Source organism: Megalobrama amblycephala, linkage group LG21 (genome assembly GCF_018812025.1).
Source record: "Megalobrama amblycephala isolate DHTTF-2021 linkage group LG21, ASM1881202v1, whole genome shotgun sequence".
NCBI lineage: Eukaryota > Metazoa > Chordata > Actinopteri > Cypriniformes > Xenocyprididae > Megalobrama > Megalobrama amblycephala.
The window spans coordinates 3,445,731-3,473,062 of record NC_063064.1 but is presented as its reverse complement, the minus strand read 5'-3'; the positions used below and the strand labels follow the sequence as shown (position 1 = coordinate 3,473,062).

The 27,332-nt window shown below is 37.0% G+C and overlaps 2 protein-coding genes and 1 long non-coding RNA gene across 4 annotated transcripts; 2 read left to right on the top strand and 1 right to left on the bottom strand.

Moving 5' to 3' along the window:
- Window positions 1–171: 171 nt before the first annotated feature.
- On the bottom strand, window positions 172–7,902 carry LOC125256474 (retinol dehydrogenase 10-like). Its single transcript, XM_048172514.1, has 5 exons — window positions 7,140–7,902; window positions 2,530–2,628; window positions 2,288–2,436; window positions 708–839; window positions 172–595 (listed from the first exon to the last, which is right to left on the bottom strand). Exons 1-5 carry the CDS (start codon window positions 7,587–7,589, stop codon window positions 472–474), a joined length of 954 nt encoding a protein of 317 aa, XP_048028471.1. The 5' UTR covers window positions 7,590–7,902; the 3' UTR covers window positions 172–471.
- Window positions 7,903–12,626: 4,724 nt separating this feature from the next.
- LOC125256723 (dual specificity tyrosine-phosphorylation-regulated kinase 4-like) lies at window positions 12,627–18,233 on the top strand. Of its 2 annotated transcripts, none has more exons than XM_048172929.1 (12): window positions 12,627–12,685; window positions 14,730–14,857; window positions 15,067–15,163; window positions 15,305–15,441; window positions 16,174–16,304; window positions 16,473–16,616; window positions 16,736–16,874; window positions 17,012–17,093; window positions 17,213–17,385; window positions 17,470–17,530; window positions 17,629–17,755; window positions 17,840–18,233. In XM_048172929.1, the coding sequence occupies exons 1-12, from the start codon at window positions 12,661–12,663 to the stop codon at window positions 18,114–18,116; spliced, it is 1,521 nt and encodes a 506-aa protein (XP_048028886.1). In that variant the 5' UTR covers window positions 12,627–12,660; the 3' UTR covers window positions 18,117–18,233. The 2 variants fall into 2 exon arrangements, with proteins under 2 accessions (XP_048028886.1, XP_048028885.1); XM_048172928.1 differs by having other exon boundaries at window positions 15,064–15,163; window positions 17,840–18,232.
- An 871-nt stretch (window positions 18,234–19,104) lies between these two features.
- LOC125257154 lies at window positions 19,105–24,673 on the top strand. Its single transcript, XR_007182254.1, has 2 exons — window positions 19,105–23,608; window positions 24,545–24,673. It is a non-coding gene; the product is annotated as an uncharacterized LOC125257154 (long non-coding RNA).
- Window positions 24,674–27,332: the final 2,659 nt, after the last annotated feature.

Here is a 27,332-nt window from a genome sequence, read left to right as displayed (position 1 = left end):
ATCTAACTTTAACCCTAGTAAATACATGTAGTTCACATTTTGCTAACCAGCTCACCGATTTTAATATCCTGCCCTAGTTTTGCCCTTGCTTACTTGCCCTACTTGAATGTGTGCCTATTTATGCTGTTTTGGTCAATGGCAATTATTTATAACATTTAAAATGAAATATATTGTTACTTTTAAAAGTTACATTAAAATACAACTGTCTTATAGCAGGCACATATAATCTGCACAGATGTACCTGGCTCTGAAAAAGGTCTAATAATCAGTCAATTTATGAACAGATTCATTCCAATATTACAATACAATAGGTTTTTTTGTACAGAAAAATAAATATATTTCTGTTGGTCCCCATGAAGTACATTTGTAAATGTTTTTTAAAGATAGCAGCCAAATGCTTTACATTCTATGAATGTAATCTAGGCTTATTGCCTTGAAATGTGGATAATGTATGGAGCTATTACAGGATATCTAAGAGGATTTCACATGACCATTAACAACCTGTTGCTGTTGTTTGGCCTTAATAAAGGAATACATGCACTTGTCACCTCCCATAAAACGATATGTTGCAACGTTAGCATCCCAGGGGAGCAACCTAAAAAAAAAAAAAAACGACATAACAGAACGATTAATGCATATGCTTGAGTTTTGTGTACACTATCTCACTTAATCCAAGTCTAAGGAAACTGGACTGTGGAGGTACTTACGCCCGCGAGAGGATAGCGAAGTACATAACGCGGGGGATGCAAACCATTTGCTGGTCAGCCAGAATGGCTTTCATTGACTCCTGAACACAGTATAGAGGATCCAGTGGTGGAATCAGGCCTTGGAGTTCCTTCCTGTGAATGGAGACACACTAGCGTGAACATTAGAACACATAATAAATAGCACCCAAAAATAAAAACTTATTGTAAATTTATCATGTTGTTCCAAAACATGTTTTGGAGACTGTTCGTACAGCTCATTTCCAAAGCAAGCATGTGGTGATCACTGGCTCCCAAAAGGACAAAAATGAACCATATTCAAATGTGAAGACATTGCATTAGGTTTGGAGCAGCGCTATTTTTATGCTTTTTATATATATTATATATATATATATATATGTTTATAGTTTTAATTAATATTTTGAATTAGCTTTTATTTTTAAATCGTCAGCTTTCTTTTTAATTTCAGTTAAATATTCAGTAATTTTGTTGTTTGTGCCATTTTTTGGTTTTGCTATTTTAACTATTATTTTTTTGCTTAGTTTATTTTTTATTTCACCTTGAGTTATTTATTTCCAATAAGTAATTTTAGTGCTTCAAAGTTTTTAATAGTTTTAATTAATGATGATAATCCTGGTTTGACATCAAACATGTCCATTCGCTATAGGCCATATTAGGCCTTAACTACAATATCATTTGATACAATAAATATGTATGTATGTATGTAAAAAAAATTGCAATGCACTTGCATTGTAATTGCATTTAAAATATTTTCAAGGTACGCTAAGTAACTTTTGGCCCTCTAGTGGTTAAAAAAAACACTCCATGTTACAGAAGAACATTGTTTTGGTTGTGTTTTGGCTTTGCTTGACCATGGATGAATATGAACATTTACAATTAGATGATGCAATGAACTCTGTTAGAGAGCTACATATGGCAATTTGTCAGTTCAATAAAATACCTTACTTACATGTTGAGTAATAAAAACAGCATCTCTGTGGAGCTTTTACAAAATTATTCCCTCAGTTCTCGGCATCTCCGAAAAACCAAGCCAATGTTGATTCTGGTTTTATTATGAGCTCTGTCATGTTCTCTTTTTGCCAGCAGACTCTCGTCTGTTCAGTGTTTATGATTCCCCAGAGGTTTGAGAATTAAAAATCAGATGAGATTTAGAAAACCATCTACATAGGTCTAAAATATAAACACTTATTAATAGCTTACCATAGTGAATCAAGGAAAGACAAAACATGTTTTGGAAGAAGGCTCGACAATGTCTTAACTCATTATTTAAATTTTGTACATTTAAAAAAAAGTTATATGGTGTACATTAAGTTAACAGTGTAACAAAAGTGTTACCCAATCCTAACCCTACCCTTATTCCTAAACCCAACCCTCAAACTCATTAGCAATAAGTGTGGGAATTTTCCAATGTAGTTATACATTGTCTTGTGGGTATTTATTGTTAGTACACATTAAGCCCACCTAATATTTTGTAATAATTCATCATTTTATGTGCTTTTAAACATTACTATTTAGTGTGCTTTATTTTTATTTAAGTTTTTAGTTATATTCTATTTCCTCACCTGATTTGGCATCCAGCAAACATGCCAGTGTTGACGATGTACGGGCAGATCAGGGTGGTTTTCACCCCATCCACACCTTCCTCTGTTAACAAACTATGAGTCAGAGATTCATGGAAACCTACAGCTCCAAATTTACTAGCACAATAGTCCTAAAACAGGAAAGATAACACGATCAGTCAGTCAACAAGCTTTTAACGTCACTGAAGGGTTGCACACACAACAGTTATATTTGTTTAACTTACCTCTACACAAGCGGTACTGAACAGACCAAGAGTGCTTGCAACAGTAACAATATGTCCGTGGTTCTTGGTTTTCATCTGTGGCAGAAAGGCTTTTGTCATCTGTCAAAACAGGAAAACAGTATGTGAAAAAGAAGTGCACTTAATTGTATTGAATGCGCACTTGTAGTGTTCTTCAAATCTTAAAAGCATATTGTTTGTACCTGTACAGATAATCTAACTAATCAAAGTTCACTTTGTAATAATGTTGAATGAAAAATTTTACTTTAAACTATTTTTTAATCTTTTGTTGAGCTTAAAAGAAGTACACTTATTTTCATGTGTGGAATAACATACTAAAGCACATATAAAGTACTTGATTAATTTTTGGTTATTAAGATAAGATTATTAATTCTAACCAGTCTGTTGTTTGTTAGTGTGTAAAAAGTTAAAATATGTTAAATATACAAAATTGCAACTTCATCATTACAAATATGTACAGTAATTACAAGTACATTAAACACACAAGATATTCAACTATACAACAGTACAGTACAGTACACTTCAACTATATCTCAAAGACAATAGCAGTAATTATTTAATTACTTATAAAGATATATTTATGTCCAATGAAAAAAGCACATTAAAGTTTATCTTTTTGCATTTAATATAAATTAAAACTATATAATACATTTGCATTTAATTGCAATTAAGTGTCGGCAAACGTTTTAAAAAAGTATATTCTTCTAAAGCACATTATATCCGTAATAAGTGCTCTTTTAAAAAGGGGTATAGAGTTTTTAAAATGAGATTTAAGACTTTTTACAACCTTTTTTAAGACATGCACAAATAACATTGAAAGTCAGCATGAAATGGAAGTTGTGATAGTCTTTTCATCCCTATTATGATGAACATCCGAGAGAAATGAAAAATGTAGGGCGGCACTTGAATTTGTCCGTCGTGAATTGATTGGATGGTCATGGTTTGCTATTGGTCAGTCTCATATGAGTGACAGGTTGCCCTGCCCTCATGCCAGAAAAGATGTCACGGCAAGAAGGAGGGGAAGTTATTGACCTTTTATTTGATAAAACTGAATTTAAGGCTTTTAAGGACCCACGGGGACACTGAAAATTCTTTTTAAAGGGGACTTATAATGCCCTTTTTACAAAATGTAATATAGTCTCTGGTGTCTCCAGAATGTGTCTGTGAAGTTTCAGCTCAAAATCCCCCACAGATCATTTATTATAGCTTGTCAAATTTGCCCCTATTTGGATATGAGCAAAAACATGCCGTTTTTGTGTGTGTCTCTTTAAATGCAAATGAGCTGCTGCTCCCGGCCGCTTTCCAGAAGAGGGCGGAGCTTTAACAGCTCAACAACAACAAAGCTGGAGAATCTCACGCAGCCAAAATGAGGATTGTCAGCAACCGTGTTCAGCCTTACATTGTTCAAACCGGAGTCGACACTGATGGAGAGACTCAGGAAGAAGTTACAACTTTTAGAATGAAACTGGACGTTTCTGAATGATTAGTTCATTTGTGAAGCAGACCGGTCAAAAATCATAATCAACCACCCCTTTAACACAGTAAACCAAACTTTTGAACAGGAGTCATCTGTTCAGTCACTGCTGCTGTAGTAATCCGGGCTTTGAGTGCTATAGGATAATGCTTGTTAACTGCATCCCTAAGTAACTGGAGCTGTTTCTTGCTGCAATGTAAAGAACCGTGTCAGGATTTGAGCTGATTGTTACTCATGGTGCTTGCTGTAGGTCATATGACTGCATGATGCCTGGTGTTAAAACAGTGATGTACATAAAAGCTACGGGACTTATTGTGCACTTCAAAAATTCAAGATCTTGAACGAATTCAGAGAGTTTTAGTGGGTCAATGACTCCACATAAGATGTCCACAATATAAAAAATAAAAATCTTTAAAACATTTATAAAAACAGTTACACCACTTTCATCTTCAGTGAAAGTCTGAAGTTAGTAAATGTAAAAGTGTCATGTGGTGTAACCATCAAGTGGAAAGTAATAATATATTTTCCTTACACCATAAGTAAAAAGTTACAAATACCATGCATTTTTCTTTCATTCAGTTGTTTTTGCGAGTTGCACCAAATGACATTTTACAACTTGATGTAACCTTATTATAAAAAGGTCCAATTATATTATATATCACTTCCTGTTTTATGTTGTTTTCTGCAGGCTTCCCGCATGACTTAGATTTGGCTTTTTTTTTTTTTTTTTTTTTTTTTTTTTAAATATTAACAAGCAGTGAAACTGTTTCGTTCAATTTTTTTTGTAGCATACTGTTGTTTGGTGGATTTTCATTTAAAAAAGAATCGACACATTTAGTAATTTTACATTAGAGCAAAAAGTGTCCCAGAACAAATTTCACAATGTGTCACAAATTGACCTTTTTTGTGACCACACCCTTAGTCTTTATTATATTCTGGAATTTATTTATATATGACTTGGGTCCCTCTTTAAATATAAGTATATACAGAACATACTTACATTGGTCTGATTTCTTTAAAAAGTAATACCATGCTCAATTTGAAGTATAATTCATGCCCTTAACACAAACAGTGGGGGGTGAGTTGTGCGACTAAAGTTAGGATTAAAGCTGTGTTCAAATGCCCCAGCAAGCATTATTTCATACTGTTGACAGTTTATATAATAACACTTATGACTGAGCTGCTGTCATGATTAATCACTTGATAATCTGGTGCATAATGTCCTGTTCTTCATTGTATGTGTGACTTATGGTCATATGCACAATAAGCCACTATTGTGAACCTTTTTCATCAAGCAGATTATACAGTCACTGCAATTTTTCACTCTAGCTTTAGACGGCATTTCAGTATCTCCTTAACTTTCAACAGCATGGAAACATCACACACACACACACACACACACAGTCACCGTCAGATGTACTTTGTCAGCACAGGCAGCAAGAAATGCTGTCTGTCACTCAGACGAAGTGCTCAATCCTCCTCCTGGACATCAAGCTTCCTGTACAGTTCTCAAACACACCTGAACCAGCTATCTAAAATCTTTTAAGTTCCCTTGAAAATTACTAACAGTCCTTATAAAAAAATAAAAAAATAAAAAAAGTACTTTGGTGGTACCATAGTACATTCTAAAAAGAAACTCAGGGGACCCATTACCACAACTTAAATAAATGCATGGTTACAAATTAAAATTCACATCTATTGATTTAATTAAACTCTTTACATTCCAAAAATTATTTTGAGATTGACATAATAATGTTGGTCATCACATCAACTTTATATTGTGTGTATTTTTAAACTGAAATGTATGTTTTAATTGAAAAATAAAATATATAAATAAATATGTTGAAGTAACTTCATGAAAATGTCTTGATAACTGAAAATTGGGCAGTGGATTTCTAGTGCCCAGGAGAATAAATGTTGAAATTAAGTGTCATTTGATGTGTTTTTTAGAACAATGCTGTTACGTTTGTTACATTTAAAGGAGTTTCTGTTGACATTTCTGTGGTTACCATTGTGCTGAAGAGTGCTCATGGTTAGGTTGTGGGTGGTTATGCATTGGTCAGATGAAATTAAAAAAAAGAGCTTTTTGGCAGCAAACCCACCAGATGGGTTTGGTGCACACATGGATAAAAAGTACCCCATGTCCACGGTTAAATATACTGCTGGATCTTTAATGTTGTTGGCCTATTTTTCTGCTGGAGGTCCTGCACATCTTGTTCAGATACATGGTATCATGGATTCTATCAAATACCAACAGATAAAAGATCAATACCTGACCGCTTTTGCTAGAAATCCAATAATGGGCCGTGGTTGGATCTTCCATCAGGACAATGATCCAAAACAAACATCAAAACCAACAAAAAAATGTGTCTCTGAGCACAAAATTAAGCTTCTGCCACGGCCATCTCAGTCCCCTGACCTGAACCCTAAAGAAAATGAGTGGAGTGAACTGAAGAGAAGAAGCACCAACATAAAGCTGGGAATATGAAGGATCTGGAGAGATTCTGCATGAAGGAATGGTCTCTGATCTCTTGTCAGGTGTTCTCCAAACTCATCAGGCATTATAGGTGAAGACTCAGAGCTGTTATCTTGGGAAAAGGACATTGCAATAATTGGGTGCCAATAATTGTGGCCAACGTGAACTAGAGAAAAACATTTATTTCATAATGAGCTTTTCCCCCCATTTTCAATTGTTTTACTTCAATTGTTTTACTTCAATGATACTTTTTTAGTTAGAATTTTGTGATTTTTTTTAATGAAAGATCAAAAAGGATAAACAGTGCAAATTTATTTTCACAGCCGCCTTTGCTCATATTTACTAAGGGTGTCAATATTTGTGGAGGGCACTGTATATATAAAAAATACCATGATACGGTTTTTGGATAGTAGTGCAACAGTTCAATCCAAATACTATGGTTAATCATTTTCAGTCCAATGCTATATATCAAAGTACCACAATATGACTATATTTGTAATCATATTGTGGTACTTTGGTAAATAGCATCAGACTGAAAATAAGGCACTTCAAAGAATATCATAGTGGTGTCATGTCCAAAAAAGGCTGCTACATGGCACTACCATAGCACTATTTGAGCACCCCTGATTTATAAAGTCTCACCCAGAACAACGCGTGGCAGTTGACCAGAAGGGTCCTCTCCAGCAGTTCATCCGGGCACTCCAGGAACCGTCGCCCAGCAACGACTCCAGCGTTGTTGACCAATATGTTGACGTCGCCAACCTCTTTCCGCACGCGGTCAGCGGTCTGATAGATGCTCTCGCGCTTGGACAGATCCACTGTGTACGTGTGCGCTTTGCTGCCAAGTTCCCTCACTAGCCTGGCCGTGTGCTCGTTGGCTTCAGTGTTGCAGTCCCACAGCACTAGCTCGGCACCTTCTCTGGCGAACTCCAGCGCAAAGAGTCGCCCGAGCCCTCCGCCAGCGCCCGTGATCAAACACACCTCCCCGTCCACTGATTTGAGACGCGGCCGAAGAACAGTGCGAACCACCGCATTGATGATGGTGTAAGTCATGTCCAAGAGCATTAACAATAGATCTATTAGCACTATCATGTTTCCTTTTATTAGAACAATAACATGAACACAACTTATCCAAGCTCCTTTGGTCCTGTGAGCAGATTCAACTGCCTGTGGTTTATATAATCACTGCTGGATTAACTACAGGGTTTAAATATGCAGCACCACCAATTGAGATCCTGCTCTGCTCTTTGTTCTTCACGTCAATTAAGATACCTTGTTTGTTTATTTAATCATATTTTATTCAAAGTGGGTAGATTAACAAATAAACATACGTCACCTGAAAATTGAAAGTATCTGAAATACAAATGTAAATGTACAACCTTTGACAGTGTTTTATGATTCAGCCTCAATTATCACCCCTCAAGAACAATTGCAGTGCTTTAGGACATGAAGAGTTGAATAAACGTTTCATTAAAGCAGAACTAAGTAACTTTTTTTACCCCCCCCCCCCCCCCCCGTTCCAACATTCTTCCAATACAGAATCTGAATTAAAATGTGTTTGATTTAAGCCTACATTTCAAAATTTTGTGTCATAAAATTATATCGCGCATACAGCTCAACTAACGCGATCGTTATAAAGGTGTTTAAACAACAATACACTTCCACTTGCATGTATTTGACAATCGGAATATCAGATATTTCAGAGCCCGATCACACGAAAATGCGTATCAATAGTACGAGTGTGTAATCTCGTAGAATATATACGCCAAAATGAGTTTTGGCGTGCTTATGGTACGCAGTTTTTCGCGTGCATATGATACGCACTTTATGGCGTACTATACGTACGAAACTCCCACTCCCCCACCCCCATCCTACCCAAGAGCGTATCATATACACGCCATAAAGTGCGTATCATATCCACGCGAAAAACCGCGTACCATAAGCACGCCAAAACCCATTTTGGCGTGTATATTCTACGAGATTACAAACTCGTACTATTGATACGCATTCTCATGTGATCGTGTTGATATTTCATGCCATAGTAGCTAACACATATACATTCATAAATCAGTCAATTGTATTTTATTATGAGATATTTTATTCTAATGTGATCAGTGACCCAAGCACTGATGGACCAAAGAGCGCGCATTTCGACATTTGCAGTAAAAACTTGAAATTATAAATTCTCAGAAAATGCATTTAATACCAATATATTGAAACGTCTGTTTATATACTCCATTAATAAAGGAGTCCAGACATTGGAAAAATATCAGTCCACATGCGTTTTATATTTAATATGAGGGAAATAGACATGCATGCATGCGTGACACAAAAAATCTTTAACTTTTAGGTATCAAAATATTTTTTAGTAATTCTGTCAATTACACTAAGGTTATTACACTGTCTGCTATATATTTGTTTCTTATTTATTAAATACGGACAATTGATTGATAAAACATTGATCAAAATTAAGATACAATTTATACAAAACGAATATCTTTTAAAAAGAGTTTTCTATAAAACAAAACTTAATGAAGTCGTCAAAATCATGTTTTACCAAAAACAGCGCCGTTGCTAAGAGTGCGCCAGCGCCTCTGCCTTTCAGCGCCTATGCCTCGCGAGTGGATGATAGCCCTGAAGACGCCTAGCAATGATATACCTTTAGTGGTAGTATACCTTTAGTTAAGTTATACCTTAGGAGTCTTCGTAGCGCGCTAAGAGACAATGTTATCGGGAAACGCAGCCCAGGTATGATGCGTTTCATGCGTAATGGAGATTCCAAAGCGCTCTTCTTTGGTCAGAACCATGGAGAGCGATCGCGGATAGGTCTGTCCTATGCACCGAAACTTTTAACAATGCAACAAAATATTTAAAGAACATCAAGCTATTAAAATCTATATTATGTATACGCACAGATAATATAACAGTAGGCTATATTAGTCAATATGTTTTTATTAGGTTAAGCAGTGATTGGATAACTTTTTTTTTTTTTTTTTTTTTAATTTAACATTTTTAATTTAAGGCCCACCCACAATTGGTCTGGCCCCATCCAAAACTGGAATCCTGGCGCCTGGGCCACACTGAGCTGTGCGTAACGCCCACAGACGTGAAGTGAACAAGACAGAGGCTGTCCTGTACTGTCTGAAATGGTTAACTCTGTGGCGATGCGTGTGCAAAACAGATTTAACTAATCATAAAGTCAATCAGGATACATAACACAGCCTACTATAGCCTCATGTCCACGTTCACGCGAGAGTGACAAAATGCTTTATGGTAATTCAAAAACAATGTATATATTATGACTTTATAAGACAATTTCGAAAATTACCCACCTCCATCGAGATTTCTTGTACTGTATTTGCAAAACTACTGCGCTGGTGAGCGTTGTAGTAATTGTAGTCCAGAGCTGCGCTTTGAGTATTTACGACAGTGTGATTCACTGAAGGAACCTGCAGGGGGAGCTTCGCAAATCTTACTGAGTTCCGCTTTAAGCTACATTAAAAGTATAAGGAATGAATGCCCCGAGTATCCTTTAGATGTAACGTTTCAAGTATTTTTATTTTATTGATATTCTTACTTTTTAACATAAATAGGGCTTTGTGCTTAGGACATGTTTTGCCCCTTCTCTCAAAGAATCAGTGCTCTGATAACAAATTACTCTGTGCATTTTGTGTAAAGCTGCATTGAATCGATATGTATTGTAAAAAGCGTTATACAAAAAATGTGAATTGAACTGCAAAATGCACAGCTGGAAGAAAACAAAACTAGAGGTAGCCTATTTCGCATTTCATGGAAAATACAGTGTTTCTACATACAGTCTAGAGAAAGGCCTTAAAACTACTTTATCTAGATACCTAATTACTCTTCAGCAGCGATGCCATAAAAATATACAGAGCTACCACAAAAACTGAAGTTCAAACACGAAATTTTAAAAGATGGCTGCGTGATTGATTGTTTCTCTGGCACAAGTGTGAGAATTAAACTGCACTTCGACAAAAGCGCGCGCTCTGTATTCGAACAACAACAGCAAACACAGACACTAAACTTATTGCGATAAACCAAATATTTTTTCGATTGGTTATTTGACTGTAACACTGATTTAAACCTCACCCTCTTATATATATATATATATATATATATATATATATATACAGTTGCAAGAAAAAGTATGTGAACCACTTGCTGTCACGGTTCGCAGATGCATTGTTTCCTTCTTGTCGCGTGCTCTGTGTTATGACAGCAGTGGGTGTGTTTGTGTTTGTGTGCGAGTGTGTTTGTGGGTGTGCCCAGGCCACGTGGGTGATTATTGGACCCAGCTGCCACCCATCACTCTCCCCACCTGCTGCTCATTCCCTCAGTCCTTAAATACTCACCTCATTCCTGTCTCCATTGTCAGATCGTTGTTTGGTGTCCTGTTCGTGGTTGTCTCGTCTGTTCCTGACCGGATCCCAGTTGTTCGTCGTCTTCTGTGGATTACTGTCTTCGTGCCTTGTCTTTTGTCTGGATCCTGGATTTATCTCACCGCCACTCTTCAGTCACCACGCCACGTCACCAGCCGACCATCTCAGTCCCTGCGCCTACCTGTAGCCTGCACGTTCTCATTGACTGTGTTTCTGTTACTGCTTGTTGTTCAATAAACGGCGTTACTTGCATTTGCTTCCTGTAATCAATCATGACACTTGCAGAATCTTCAAAAATGTTAATTTTAACAACAAAATAAGGGAGATAATACAAAATGCATGTTATTTTTTATTTAGTACTGTCCTGAGTAAGATATTTTACATAAAAGATGTTTACATATAATCCACAAGACAAAAAAAATAGCTGAATTTATTAAAATAACCCCATTAAAAGTATGTGAACCATTGATTCTCAATACTGTGTGTGGTTACCTGGATGATCTACGACTGTTTTTTTGTTGTGTGATGGTTGTTCATGAGTCTCTTGTTTGTCCTGAGCAGTTAAACTGAGCTCTGTTCTTCAGAAAAAATCTCCAGGTCCTGCAGATTCTTCAGTTTTCCAGCATTTTTTGCATATTTGAATCCTTTACAGCAGTGACTGAATGATTTTGAGATCCATCTTTTCACACTGAGGAGAACTGAGGGACTCAAACACAACTATTCGAAAAGGTTCAAACATTCACTGATGCTTCAGAAGGAAACATGATGCACTAAGAGTCAGGGGGTGAAAACTTTTGAACAGGATGAAGAGGTCCAAATTTTCAAAACATTTGGAATTTGAAGATCAAGGTAAATTGTATTTAATTTTTTATCTCCCGGGAAACATGCAAGTATCTTCTGTTGCTTCCGAAGGGCAGTACTAAATGAAAAAAAAAAAATGATATTCAAGTGAAATAAGAAAAATCTGGACCTCTTCGTCCTGTTCAAAAGTTTTCACCCCCCCGGGGCTCTTAATGCATCATGTTTTTTTTTTTGTTTTTTGTTTTTTCTGGAGCATCAGTGAATGTTTGAACCTTTTTTTAATAGTTGTGTTTGAGTCCCTCAGCTGTCCTCCATGTGAAAAGATGGATCTCAAAATTATTCAGTCACTGCTGGAAAGGGTTCAAATAGGCTATGCAAAAGATGCTGGAAAACTGAAGAATTTTTGGAACCTGGAGGATTTTTCTGAAGAACAGAGCTCATTTTAAAGCTGCAGTAGGTAACTTTTGTAAAAATGTATTTTTTACATATTTGTTAAACCTGTCATTATGTCCTGACAATAGAATATGAGACAGATAATCTGTGAAAAAATCAAGCTCCTCTGGCTCCTCCCAGTGGTCCTATTGCCATTTGCAGAAATACACCGCTCCCGGTAAGAAACAACCAATCAGAGCCAGGAGGAGTGTCTTAGCAGTGTCAATCAAGCTCGCGTGCGCGCTGATCTCACCCCTCTCATGCACAGCGCCAGCGCATACAGGAGTTCAAATTCAAGATTACCGGTGTGCCGCAGCTTTGCTTATGGCGGAAAAACTATCCAAACTGCGAATTCCTCGAGTGGCACCTGCTCATAAAATAAAGACGGGTAAACGGAAAAAGACAGATGACGATGATAAAAAAGCCAAAAAGAAAGAATTAGATGGAGCCCGAAATAAAACGAGGGTAAATATCGGAGCGGCTTTTCCGAGGTGGAGGGAGCTACGTTGTCCTGAAAGGATTAAAAACCGATGCAGAGACATTTCTGCTCGACAAGTAAGTATCCCTGCTTGATTTGTTTCATTTTTTAAGAACTACACAACTAAGATAATTTCAAAACAGGCCTGCCCGTCCCCTGCCTGATGCTTCCTCTTCTCCCCGCCCGTTGACTCCTCGAAGTCGCTGTGGGTGTGAATTCCTCGTCGGAGCCCATTGACTCAGTGTCAAAACTCTAGCCGCATATCATACAGATAAAATGTCACGCGCTGTGCAAAGCAACTATTGAAACCTACTAATTCACTGGCTTGTCATGTTGCTGAAATAATGTACTAGCAAACCTTATTTAGCATTACATATCGATAGAATAATTACTTGCATACTGTAACGTTAGTTACCGTTATATTATCATACTAGCTATTTATTACTTATATAAATAGTGCAACGTCATATATTTACATTACATGTATTGCAAAATACGTAATGTTTTGAGGACCAAGTTTGTAGTCAAAGTATGGGCAGGCCATAGTCAATGTAAATCATATTGATGATGTTTCGTCTGTACCAGTGAATGTGCCATAACTGTTTATCCGCCTTACTAGCCTGCGCGTTCACGGCAGGCTCCGTTGTGATGGGGAGGAGCTGTGGAGGGAGGGCTGTAGCGCAGCAGAGAGCAAGGGGGAGTGACCTGTGAGTTGTGCTTGTTCAAATTTTCAGGCTAAGTCAATGTTTTCTAAAAACTCCCTACAGCAGCTTTAACAAACAAGGGACTCATGAACAACCATCACACAACAAAAAAAAAAACAGTCGTTCTTTTATGACATTTTTTATGTAAAATATCTTACTCAGGACAGTACTAAATAAAAAATAACATGCATTTTGTATGATCTCTCTTATTTTGTTAAAAAATTCTGCAAGTGGTTCACATACTTTTTCTTGCAACTGTATATATATATATAAAAATAAAATATACCTGTATGTTTCTCTTTAACTCTTTGCATCAGCTCCAGATTTGCGTCACTTAGAACTTAGAACAGTGCTCACTGTGACGTCGACGCTATTAGCGCTATTAAAGTACGCTTCTCTCACAGGTCTCCACAGACGATTCAGAACAGTCTATGCTTGCAGTACAGTTAAGTGTTTATCGACGATTTCACATCAGTCTTTATATACTGACGATACACAAGTCTTTAAAGACATTTCTGATAAGTCTTTACTGGTAACGTTAGTTCGGTTTTCACAGACAGATCAGTCTTTACAGACATTTCTGACAACCCTTCAAAATCGTTAACAACTACCAACCGTTAGCGACGATTCTGTGAAACATACGTTACCAGTCCGTCTTCAGCGACTTCACTTGTTTTACTCAACCATTCGATAAAATGAGTGAACCACTGAAGAAAACGTACGTTCCTCGGCCACCGGCCAACGTACAAAAAGAGAAGCAGAGGCCGGACGTGAGGAAGCAGTGGGCCCGACCAATACATCAGGTTTATAATGTTATTTACTCTGAAACAGTTTAATGAACAACTAGATGAGTACATGTTGTGAATGAACAACTTTGATGTTGGCTTGAGAAAAACTAGTCTTAAAGTTTTAAGTAATGGTTAAAGCTGTACGTGTGAAATAGTTTTATATACATATATATATATAATTATATAGAGAGAGAAAGAGATTTTAAAAAAGTTTTAAAAGCTTGAAGTTTAAAGGATTCACATTTGAAGTAGTTTTATGTTTGAATCGGTTTTAAAAGTAATGAAGGGTGTGAGTCCCTCAGGATGGTTGCTAGAGTGTAATGCACACCACGAGTTTAAGAGCTTATTTTAAATGTTTGATATGAATAAATAGTGCTCATAAACGGCTAATAAAATATTATTCTCAGTTGAAGCAAGTACTAGAGGCTTGGACCTGGAAACAGTATTATGTATGTCATGACCAGTGCTGGGAAATCAAATTTTAGTCTGTTATTGATTACAAATCACAAAAAATTGTAGGTAGTAATGTAATCAACACACTTTGGGTAATGTGTACTAATCTGACCACTTTTTTATTACTTCTTTATATGTGTTATTGTGGCTAACCTTGGTTTTCTCCTCTTCTTTAGGTGAGCCCATCACTTTTTCCTCCACTGGCTGTGCAGGCAATCAAGCCCCCCAACACAATGGACGATTGTTAAACCGTCCCTCCGAGCCTCAGCCCAAACTCCCATACATCTCTCATGGGAGTGTCTCTGTGAGTTCTTTTGCAATTATTTAAAGCACACAATAGATTCGAATTCCTGCCTGCCAACAATAATACAGTCATAGATCATTCAATTCATTAGATAAGACATTCTAGTGAGATACATTAACTCCATAGAAAGCCTTAGTTAATGTACTTACAAAATATGAAAAAGTAGAGCACTTTAATTACATTTTTTCTTTATTATTATTATTCAGCAGGAGGAGAAGCCAGGCACTTTGAAGCAAAATGGTTTAAAGGGTGTCTCTGGAAAGGTGCAAAAGCACCCAAAAAAGAAGGAACCTCTTGATGGCCCAGGTATCAGATGTTTCACCAGTTCATATGTATTTCAATAAGGTTTATTTAAAGAGTGTACAGCTGTGTACTAATGTGATAAACACGATAGAATCTTGTCTGTGTTTTTTCCGTGATTATGTTTTTGTCACCTTACTTTGTCAGAGGCATTGAAAAAATATGGCACCAGATTGACTGAGTTTGAGCAGAAGGAGATTCTGGGATACACAGAGATCTGGTACCTCGGCTTAAAAGCTATGAAGATCCGAAAATATGATGATGAGAAAGACCGTTATATTATGGTATTTGTTTTTATTAATGTTACATGTTCAACATATTAGGTAGGGGATAATGCGCAGCCAGCTAGATGTTAGTGATTATTAAAAAGTTAACTGTGTGGATGTACATTATCCCAGTCATTACACAGCTCCTGGGCACATAAATAAATATTTGGACATAAATATTTAAATATTTGAGCACACTTGTAATAATCTCAAAGCTTGCACAAAGAAAAACAATTCCTAGCCAGCGTCTTTTAGCTAAGATGAACAAGTTCAAACAAATGAACATGTAGGTAAGAGATAATGCAGGCTGCAGCCATCCTGTTTTTTCACGACTTCTCACCAAACAAATAATTGATCGTGTACATGAGATATTAGCTGTGTCTCATTTCGGAGGCTGCTTCCTTCGGAGGTCACATTTGAAGGCTGCATACGTCATCATGGATTCTTATTTAAGAAAAGTAACCGTAATAAAATTAACTGTTATTCCTTGTGAGGTGTAAAATACTGTAATTTCTTTCTTTCTTTGCAATCTAACGGTTACTCTTTTTAAATGAGAAGGCCTTGATGACATATGCAGCCTTCAAATGCGACCTCCGGAGGACGCAGCCTTCAAAATGAGACGCAGCTATTGATTTGATTTGAAGTTGTTTTACAATCATACTTAAAATCACACAACAATATTACAAAGTATTACAAGCAGCTGTGAGCTTTTGATTTTGGATATAAATGTTTCTTTTGTGTTGTTCACAGGTTGCTCATGATCACATTGCCTACCGATATGAGGTGCTTGAAGTGATGGGTCAAGGCGCATTTGGTCAGGTGATAAAATGTCGGGACCACAAGACCAATGAGATGGTTGCAATTAAAATACTGCGCAGAATGTAAGTCTATTACATTCCATAATTTGAATGGAATTCTTAATTATTTGTATTTGGTTTACTAAATAGGTTTAATTTTAAATGGACTTAAAACAGAGAACACAAAAGAGTTGCTGCTGTTTGGATGGAACTCTCCAGGTTTAACCCAGTATGTCTCTGTTCGTGTAACAGGAAAGATGATCAAACTTCCATGACAGAGGTCAAGATTTTGGAGGCTCTGCTCAAGAAAGACAAAGACTCCAGCACCAAGAGCGTCCAAATGAAAGACCACTTCATCTTTCGCAGACATCTCTGCATCGCCTTTGAGCTTCTGGGGTGAGTTTCAGCAGTTTCTAGCTGCAGGACAATCAACTTTTTAAAATGTTGGCACATGTAGCAGAAAGTCAGATCTTAATCAGCTTCTAAAAAAAAAAAGTGTTTTTGTCTCTGCATAGATCAAACCTGAATGAGATTCTTAAAAAGCGACACCGCCAGGGCCTTTCCAAGAATCTGGTCCGCCGTTATGCCCGCTCGTTGCTGAAGTGCTTGCAGGCGCTTCACGATGAGAAGATCATACATGCTGACCTCAAGCCTGTAAGTTTGACTAACACTCGACATCCTTTTAATTTTACATTCTCATAAGTATTCAGATTTGTTTGTTTTTGGTCTGATGCACTGTTGGAAGATCTGCAGTGAAACAATTTGCTCTATAATGCTATTGCTCTGTATAGGAAAACATCCTGGCGATTGACGAAGAGCACTCTGACATCAAGGTGGCTGATTTTGGATGCGGCTGCTATGAAGATGAGCAAGGTGAGTTAAGCTTTAGGTGCTTTAAATGTGAGAGAACAAGTGTTTCAGTATGTGTGAGATATGAGGTTCTTTTTTCTTGCATTTTCATGACTTTTTCTTTATCTCTTCGTCCACTGTAGTTTTCGGCTACATAGGAACTCGGTGGTACCGTGCACCTGAGTTGCTGCTACGTCAGCACTATGGCACTGCCATAGATATGTGGAGCTTTGGCTGTGTCCTAGCAGAACTCCACACTGGGCATCCCATCTTCACCGGCAGAAATGAGCTTGATCAGCTGTCCTGTATAATACAGGTAAATGGCAGTGGAAGCCTGCTTTCAGAAACATGAATATTCATTTAATGTCTGAGTTTATATTGATTGTGTTTTACCGTTTAGGTGCTTGGAATGCCTTCTATTGATGTAACAGAAAAATCGGAATTTTGGACTGCGTTCTTTGGTGAGTTCAAAACACACAGACATGATGTGATTTTCCAGTTGTTTTTGATTCTGCGTCATTTGTGCTGAACTGGTATTGTGTATTTTGTTCTATTAAAGCTGGCAAGTGGAAAAACAAGACTGTAGCCAAACACGCAGGCATCAGACACCCCAAATCCAGACCTCTGGTCAATATTCTGGGAACCACCGATCCTTCCTTTTTGGATTTCATGCAGCGCTGCCTGACGTATGTTCATTTTGATTACTATACAAGACATTTGTGTATCTGATGAATGTAAATGTACTGATCATGTATTACTAACCTTTCTAGGTTGGACCCCAAGATGCGTATGACACCACAGGAAGCCATGCAGCATAAATGGATCTTAGAGGGTCGCCACAACAACCATAACGGGACTCATGACCATCTGCGGCATGAGCCGAAGGACAGCACTGTGAAACCATCTTACCCCAAACCTGGGTCTGGTCCTTTGAACAAAAGGGGACACAAGGCCTTATTATGTGAGGAAAGGCTGGCACGTCTACGAAACGTGTACAATCCCTTGAAAATATCAACCCTCAAGCCCTTAGTGAAGCACCCACCATGAAGTGGCGACATCACCCTGGGTAGGAAGGAAGGAAGCATTTATATAGCATTGAAACATAAAGTCAGGGCTGGACATATCTGTATTCACAAAAAGCTTAGGGCTAAAAGTTGTTCCTGATGTGGAAATTTAGGAGCAAATTCATTTTAGGACATTTTTAATCTAAGACTAAAAGGCCCTGATATACTCACGTTGAAGTTCTTTTTTGTTCTTTGTTTAGTAGGTGTGTGAATCGTCACTGGTCTCATGATTTGATTTGATTACGGTTATCATGTCAATGATTCGATTCGATTCCACGCATCGCGATGCATCAATGCGTTACTTCCTCAATTTTCAATATTGCTGCACACACCCGCGTACGCTCACGCACACATGATCTGTCACACACACTCACACGTGCTCGCTCGCTCGCACACTCTTATGCACACGCTCGCACAAACACACACACACACACACACACACACATACACTCGCATGCACGTGCTCACTCTCACACTCACGCACACACACAAGCATGCGCTTTCTTACACATACACACTTGCACCATTGTTCGCACACACACGCTCACACACACTCGCATGCACATGCTCTCTCACACACACACTCGCGCACACACACTCTCTGTCACACACACACTGGCACCATTGCTCACATGCTTGCACACAAACACTTACTCTTACACACACATACTCACACGGTCACTCACACGCATGCGCTCTCTCACACACACATACATGCTTTATCACACATACATGCACCATTGCTCGCACACACGCTGAGAGAGCATGTGCGCATGAGTGTGTGCAGTAATATTGAAAATTGAGGATGCAACGCATTGATGCATCGGAATCTTGGAATTGAATCGAATCTTTGACATGATAATCGTAATCGATCGAATCAAATCGTGAGACCAGTGACGATTCACAACCCTACTAAACGAAGAACAAAAAAGAACTTCAACGTGAGTATATCAGGGCCTTTTAGTCTTGGATTAAAAATGTACGAGTCCTAAAATTAGGAACGACGTCCCCAATTTTTTAAGAGTTGCTCCTAAATTTCTGCATTAGGAACAACTTTTAGCCTTAAGCTTTTTGTGAATACTGATATGTCAAGCCCTGAATCGCGCATGCAGGAAGCCGCCCCTCGATGCGTCCACGGAGGTAAGTGTTTCTATGGGCATGGGGGTTGTGATAAGATACTTTAGTGACACCAAGCAGACAATTGTATCAACATTTCTTGAGTTGGAGGGAGGAGATGCCAAATCTATAGCCCGTGCTGTTGTGGCTTTCCTCATGAAGTGTTGTCTTAAAAAAGAAAAAGTCCTGGGGATAGGACTGACAATGCCTCTGTTATGACAGGGATTAACAATGGGGTCCAAAAAATGCTGAAGGAGGAGTATGGCCTCAAAAATCTGGTTCTTATTCACTGTGTCCCTTACGAAAAAGTAGTTTATTCAAGTGTGCTATTAGGATGCTTCTTTTAAACTAAAAATAAGAAAGTATACTTTGTCTACTTTTTATATACTTCTCAGAAATATAGTTAAAATTGCACTTAAGTATACTTGACTTATACTGACAGAAAAGTCTAAGTATATTTGGCCTATACTTTTACTTAATCTTTTGATTGAGATATACTTAAAAGTATAATTGAGTATTCTAAGTACACTTGGCTTGTAGTTGTTTAATCTTTTGATTTAGTAGCCTATTAAATACTTTTTCCCCACATAGTTTTACATACTGTCTTATAAACGTACATTGTTTGAAAATAATGACTTATATAGAAAACAGATATGATCCTAATTCTCAGTATCTGAATTTTTGTGTAGACTAGTCCACTGGTAGCGTACATTTTTATTTTTTTTTATTTATTTAACCTTTATTTTTCCAGGAAGGTCCCATTGAGATAAAAAGAAATCTCTTCTTCCAGGGAGTCCTGGCCAAGATGGCCGTATTAAATTTTCACATAATTACAAAACACATATAACAAATTCTAAACAGACAAGGTAAATACAATAACATTTATCATATATCACCGAAATTAATTAAAACAGCCACACACTTCATTCATTTTACATCGCAATATATTTTTAAACACATTCAAAGAAGGAATTCTTTCTAATTGAGCATTAATTTGAAATTCATTCCACAGCCAAGGAGCAAAGTAGGAGAAAGCTGATTTTCCATGTTCTGAGTGTATCCTAGGTACTTCTAATTTAATGCCAATTGATGATCTAGTGCTATAGTTCTTTTTATACAGGCATAAAAGCCTAGTAATGTAAATTGGCAGCATACCCAACAATGCCTTTACTGTAAATACTAATATATGTGATTTCCTTCTTTGACGTAAAGAGGTCCAGCCTACACGGTTATATAACAAACAATGATGTGTACGTGAACAAGCATTTGTTATAAAACGCAACGCAGCATGATAAATGCAATCTAATCTTTTTAATAAATATATAGATGTTACGGTACACAGGAGGCAGACACAGATGTAAACAGGTATCGGTAGTTTATTGACCACAGTAGAGCATGAGATATCAAACAGGTGAGTAGAATGGATGCAGATGATGTTCAGAAGGTGATATGAGGAATAGTTACTGTCCTTTTCGTTGCAGGGAGATATACGCTGGAGCTTGGAGATCGCTGGAGATACTTGGAGCTGACTGGAGCACACCCACACAGTAGACGAGGTACACAGAGGGAAGGGGAGACACACTGGAGACAGGTGAGTATACGAAGAGGAGTCCTTGAGGTAAGCATAACAGGAAGTATATGCGAACGAGACCGGACATGGAGTGCTGTGTGTGTGTGCTCTTTATGGTGCTGCTGATGAGTGAGGTGATGAGGTGCAGGTGGCGGTGATCAGTACTCTGGAGATGGTGTGCGCTGTGATTGGTTGAGGTTGGAACCTGACGTGTCTGTGACAATAGAAGCATGCATATAAATAATATCACCATAATCTAAAATAGGTAAAAAAGTACTGTGAATAATTTTCTTTCTAGCTCCAAAGGAAAAACATTTTTTTTGCCGAAATCTAGCCCAATCTTGGCTGTAATCTTTTTACTAAGTAATCAATATGAACATCAAATGCCAACTTCTCATCTATCCATATTCCCAGATATTTGTAGGTTGTTACTCTCTCTATATGCACGTCATCAGCAGTAATAATAGACGGAGCAGTGATCATGGAACGACCACGTGAAAAAACAATGTACTTAGTTTTATTCACATTTAAAATTAATTTTAATTGGAGTAAATTCTGCTGAAAAGTATTAAAAGAATCCTGTAACATTTCAATAGCTTGTGAAAGAGAGGCTGCAGCTGAATAAATTATTGTATCGTCAGCATAAAAGTGTAACTTTGCGGATTTTATTCCCTGCCCTAATTCATTTATAAAAATAGAAAAAAGAAGTGGTGCCAGTAAAGAACCTTGCGGGACACCCTTCTCAACTGTTAACACGGATGAAACATAATTATCTATAGCAACACATTGCGTTCGATCAAATAAATAATTTTGAAACCAACTCAAGGCCGAGTTAAAGAGGCCTATACTTTTAAGCCTCTGCAACAGTAATGATTCACTAAGTCAAACGCTTTTGTCAAATCAACAAACAAGGCCGCACAATGCTGTCTCTCATCGAGAGCGGTGATTAAATCATTAGTAACAAGTGTAGTAGCTGTTATCGTACTATGGCCCGCTCTAAATCCTGACTGAAATGCGTTTAAAATATTTCGACTAGCAAGGTATTCTTTCATTTGATCATTTACTATAGATTCAAAAACTTTTGCTAAAACCGATAATTTAGAAATAGGGCGATAATTATTCAAATCAGAGGGATCTCCTCCTTTTAATAATGGCATAACCATAGCTGATTTCCAAGATGTTGGAATTACATTTGTGGATAGACTCAAATTAAAAATTGATGCAATAGGTTCAGCAATAATATCTGCAGACATTTAAAAAAAAAAATGGTTCAATTTTATCAAATCCACTTGATTTCTTACAGTCTAAATTTGAAAGTAACTTATAAACTTCGGTGGACAATATAGGGGTAAAAGAAAATAAATCTGATTTATTATAATTTGTCGTCTCATCAATTTCCTGTTCATCAGTGATCAACGAATTATTGGTACCTGTTATCAAACTAGCTGAAACAAAATGATTATTAAAAATATTAACAATATCAGCCTTGTCTGTAATTAATCTCCGGTCCACTTTTAAAACTTTTGGAAAATCAGTAGATTTATTTGTCCCTACAAGAGATTTTGTTAATTTCCAAAATTTAGAAGGATCATTCATTTTATTATTAGATTAAGATAATATTGACTTTTAGAACTTTTTGTCAATTTTGTGCACTTATTTCGTAGAAATCTATAATTGGACCAGTCCTCATCACTTTTTTTTTTTTTTATTTGCTTTGGACCAGGCTAAATTTCTTTGTTTAATAAGATTAGAAACAGATTCACTGAACCAAGGATTATTTTTTCCACTCACTCGATATCTACGTAAAGGAGCATGTTTATCACAAATTTTAAGAAAGGTAGATTTAAAATAATCCCAAGCATCAACCACATCAGGTATAGACGAAACTAACTGTAAGTCACTATTATACACATCATGCAAAAAAGCTTGTTCATTAAAATTGTTGAACTGTCATTTAAATATAAATCTGGGTGAACTCTTAGGCAACTTAAAATTTCTCACACAAGATATTGCACAATGATCGCTAAGGTCATTACAAAAAACTCCTATCGCAGAGAAAACATGAGGTATATTGGTTAAAATAATATCAATCAAAGATGATTTGCTCATACTCTTTCCATTTAGACGAGTTGGTGAACTTATCAATTGTTCCAAACACAAGGAGTTACATATGTCCTTAAATGAGTCCGATGACTGAGACAACCAGTCCCAGTTTAAATCTCCCATTAAAACTAAATCAGAGTTAGACCAACTGTGCAACATATCTGTAAGCAATGAAATTGCCTCACTTGAAGCTGAAGGCGGGCGGTAACAACCGACCACCATCATGTCAGACCCATTAAGTAAAGAAACTTTAATAGCTAAAAGTTCAAAACATTTTAAAATACTAACTGACTCGGTACAAATACAATTCATATTTACTTTAATATAAATTGCAAAATTTGAAGAATTTAACTCTTTCCTCACCATTGACTGAATTTTCATGCTATTGGTGTTTTCAGTGTTATATGGTAGGGGGCACTATGATGCATTTTCTGAAATAGTACAGAATCTCTGGTTATTTACCATGTATACATTTATTTAATAGGCTACACTCCCTTTAAGACCGAATCCATGGATAATGACACACAGAGCCATATAGAGAGAGAGTTGCGACAACTCCATAGACTCCAATGGAACGTTTTTTTTACAGCAATGGCGGCTCATGGAACCTCTCAGTAGTTCCCGGAAGTAGCAGCCGCGCCATAGAGTTACAGCAGAACAGTCCGTTTGTGATGTATTTTTAAAAGGTAAGCTGTTTAAATTTTAAGATGTTACATTATCAGTACATCTGAATCAAATTAACTTGTGTATTAAATCCTGCTAGCTGATATTGCTCACTAAATAAATAGTTTCAGGGGATGTTATCAGATAGTAGATTAGATAATAGATTAAAACAGCTTATTTATTGTAAAAACTATTAATGCAGTTTTATCCATCGTTGTGTAATTAGAGAAAAAGGCTTCTAAACGGGGTTAAATATAACTTTGGGGCTTGTGGTGGGTAAAATGAGAATATCCTTATTAAATGTACAACCCAGTTGAAATACTACAGTAAATATATAGTATAGTGTTTTTGAACCATATACTGTAGCAAATTGTAGTATAATGTATATATTATATATAGTATTAGCATACTGCATAGTGAACTGATAAACTATAATAAATACTGTAGTATACTTTAGTTTTTACTACAGTAAACTCTAGTGTATACTGTAGTATAATATACCCTATAGTTGTAGAAAACTTAGTCCAGTAGGCTATTAAGTAATTTGTTTATATTACTATAGTTGTTATATTATTACAGCAACTATAGAATTACCACAACAAATGAATTCAAGTACTTTACTGTAGTATGGTTCAAAAACACTATAGTATTTACTATAAATTACTACAGTATTTTTTTCACCTGGGAATAAAGAAAAAAAATACTTATTTCAGAATTTATATTTGAGAATGTATACATTGTGATTCTGTTGACTGTCTATTATGTGTCAGCTCAGCTGATTTTTCTATTGATGGGGAGAGGGAAGCTTATAAGTGAGATTAAAAAAAAAATGCTTGAAAAAAAAAATCATACTAGGCTAAATGGGAAATCATACTAAATACCAAAACTGTATATTATATACTATTACTGTATTTAATTTCTCCTGTTTTTGTCTCCTTTTATCTTGCTTTCAATACAAGCACGAAGGGGATTCAGATCCTGAAGTCTCCATGCAATGATGTTGCACCCTCACTGCCAGTCTCTGCTCCTTGGATTTTGCAAGCTTTTCCTTGCTCCTTATTTTTAATAAACCTTTAATAAACATAAAAGTTCCCAGTGTTGGTTTTTGTGAAAAAGGGCAGATACACCTGTATATGTTTAACACAACTTAGCACACAATCTTTAGTTCTATTTAGATCACTCCTGCTGACTAGAACATATTTTCTCCTTTCCGTGTCAGTGGGGAAACCATGAATTCATACTGCTTTCTCTGAACAACTGGATCATCCTCATGCAGCACTGCAAACCATAGTGGAGACTACAAGAACATGTAGGAAAGGACAGACAAAATGCTTGACATGCAGTTTATTAGAAATTCATAAATCCATTGTACTGAATCAGTGCAAAAGTCAATGTGTGTGTATAATCATGTTTTGTTTTAGAATTGAATATATTGTGTATGAATTTATATAGTAATAGGTGCATAAGAATTGTAAACATCAAGTTTAAATAAAATTCGCTTAATTAAATTTTACATTTCACTTGTTTGCAGTAGGGTTTTTTTTAAGACAATTGTCACCTGCAGGTCTCCTGTCCCTGTGAAACCATAGTGAACATGACATGATTGCCCTTAACTAACAAGTTTAAAAACATAAAAATACTTCAAAACAACTGCAACGCGACCTTTAAACAAGGTAATGTTAGCCAGAAATATGTTAACAAGGCAGGCAATGCTGGTTGACAAAAATAATCCTCAAATATTAGCAGGTTTTTATCTTTAAAAAAAAAAAAAAAAAATCTGTTACTACATTCACATGTCGGTGTATTACATAAATATTGTAAAACGATGCATTTATTGCCTACAAATGTATTTAAGTAAATAAGAGAAGCACCACCAACATGGAGCTGGAATCTGAAGGATCTGGAGAGATTCTGCATGAAGGAATGGTCTCTGATCTCTTGTCAGGTGTTCTCCAAACTCATCAGGCATTATAGAAGAAGACTCAGAGCTGTTATCTTGGGAAAAGGAGGTTGCAAAAAGTATTTAATAAAAGGGTATGATTAATTGTGAGCAGTGTGTATTAGAGAAAAACATTTGTGCAAAATTTAAAATTATTCTCCAATGAAAGGTTGGATTTTTGTATATTTTTTAAAATAAAAGATCAAAAGTATTAACGATGCAGATTTATTTCCACAGTGTTACATACAGAAAGGGACGGAGACACAGGTATAATACAAGTTGTGTTTATTGAACAACCAAAGACGGCAAGCAGAGTGCAGGTAAGTGAAGGCAGGTATAATTCGTGGCAGATGGTGATCGTGGAACTGATACTTGTCTTGCTTTCCCAGGGATCGTGGATGGCAGGCAGACGTGGAGCAGATGAGACACAGAGACACTCACAGGAGATGTGGAGAACGCTGGAGACAGGTAAGTAGTCGTTAGATGAGTCTTTGAGGTAAGCATAGCAGGTAGGTAGGGCTATACGTTAACAAGACCGGACAGTGACTGTGTGTGCTGCTATGTCTTTTGTAGTGTCTGTGATGATGTAGCTGATGCGTGACAGGTGTGGGTGATTAGTACTCTGGTGAGGGAGTGCGCTTTGGTCATATTTACCAAGGGTATGAATAATTTTGGCTGCATTTACACTGCCACAAAAAATCCGATCTTTTGCTCACATCTGACACAGATCGAAATTAGTTGCACACGTGTAAACACAAAAATCCACACGAGATCCGATTTTTTCGTATCCGATCTGAGCCACTTCGAAATGTGGTTTTAAATCCGATACATATCCGATCTCTGAACATGCGAACTTCGACTAAACACGCATATCCGATTCCCATTGTAATTCCAAGCCATCAAACGGCGAGGGTGGCACGTTTGCTCACTAAAATATAGCTTAAATGTTGTATTATGAAGCAGACGTGCTTGTATGCACTCGCACTAAAAATTCGCAGCTCTATATTGATGTGGGAACTTTGTCTAACGTGAAAGAAATTGCGCACACATATTCAGCAGCTGAATTTCAAACTTTGCCCGGTTAATTTAAAAGACCACCGTGTTGTTGTTTTTCTTATAAGCCAAAAGCTGTAGCTCTCTTTTTCTTTCGCGCGTGCTCTCTCCCTTGCTCGCTCGAATTCATTCAAAAAATTGAATTCTAAAACTAATAAATGTAGATAAAATATCAAACAAATTACCTTTATTTTCCGGTCTATATCCGTTCAGTCAGAATTCGCGCTGCAATACATCCATGACAGCTGTTAAAGGGATAGTTCACCCAAAAATGAAAATTTGATGTTTATCTGCTTACCCCCAGCGCATCCAAGATGTAGGTGACTTTGTTTCTTCAGTAGAACACAAATGATGATTTTTAACTCCAACCATTGCCGTCTGTCAGTCAAATAATGCTAGTGGATGGGAACTTCTACTATAAGAGTAAATAAAACTTGCATAGACAAGTCCAAATTAAACCCTGTGGCTCGTGATGACACATTGATGTCCTAAGACACGAAGCGATCGGTTTGTGCTAGAAAACGAACAGTATTTATATCATTTTTTTTACCTCTAATACACCACTATGTCCAACTGCGTTCAGCATTCGCTTAGTGAGGTCTGATCGCGCTCTGACAACAACAGTGATGTCTCACGCATATACTTCAATGAGTGCTAGACATCACTGCCGTTGTCAGAGCGCGATCAGACCTCACTAACCTTCTCCAGAGTGCTCAGGACCTCAGACTGGGCCGAAGGTTTACCTTCCAACAAGA

Coding starts and splice junctions, on each gene's coding strand:
- LOC125256474 (XM_048172514.1), bottom strand. CDS start 7,589: ATGATAGTGCTAATAGATCTATTGTTAATGCTCTTGGACATGACTTAC. Junction 2,629..7,139: donor ACTGCCACGCGTTGTTCTGG/GTGAGACTTTAT, acceptor CTGTTTTGACAG/ATGACAAAAGCCTTTCTGCC. Junction 2,437..2,529: donor TCAGTACCGCTTGTGTAGAG/GTAAGTTAAACA, acceptor TTCCTGTTTTAG/GACTATTGTGCTAGTAAATT.
- LOC125256723 (XM_048172928.1), top strand. CDS start 12,661: ATGCAGAGACATTTCTGCTCGACAA. Junction 15,164..15,304: donor GGAACCTCTTGATGGCCCAG/GTATCAGATGTT, acceptor TTACTTTGTCAG/AGGCATTGAAAAAATATGGC. Junction 17,386..17,469: donor AGCTGTCCTGTATAATACAG/GTAAATGGCAGT, acceptor TTTACCGTTTAG/GTGCTTGGAATGCCTTCTAT.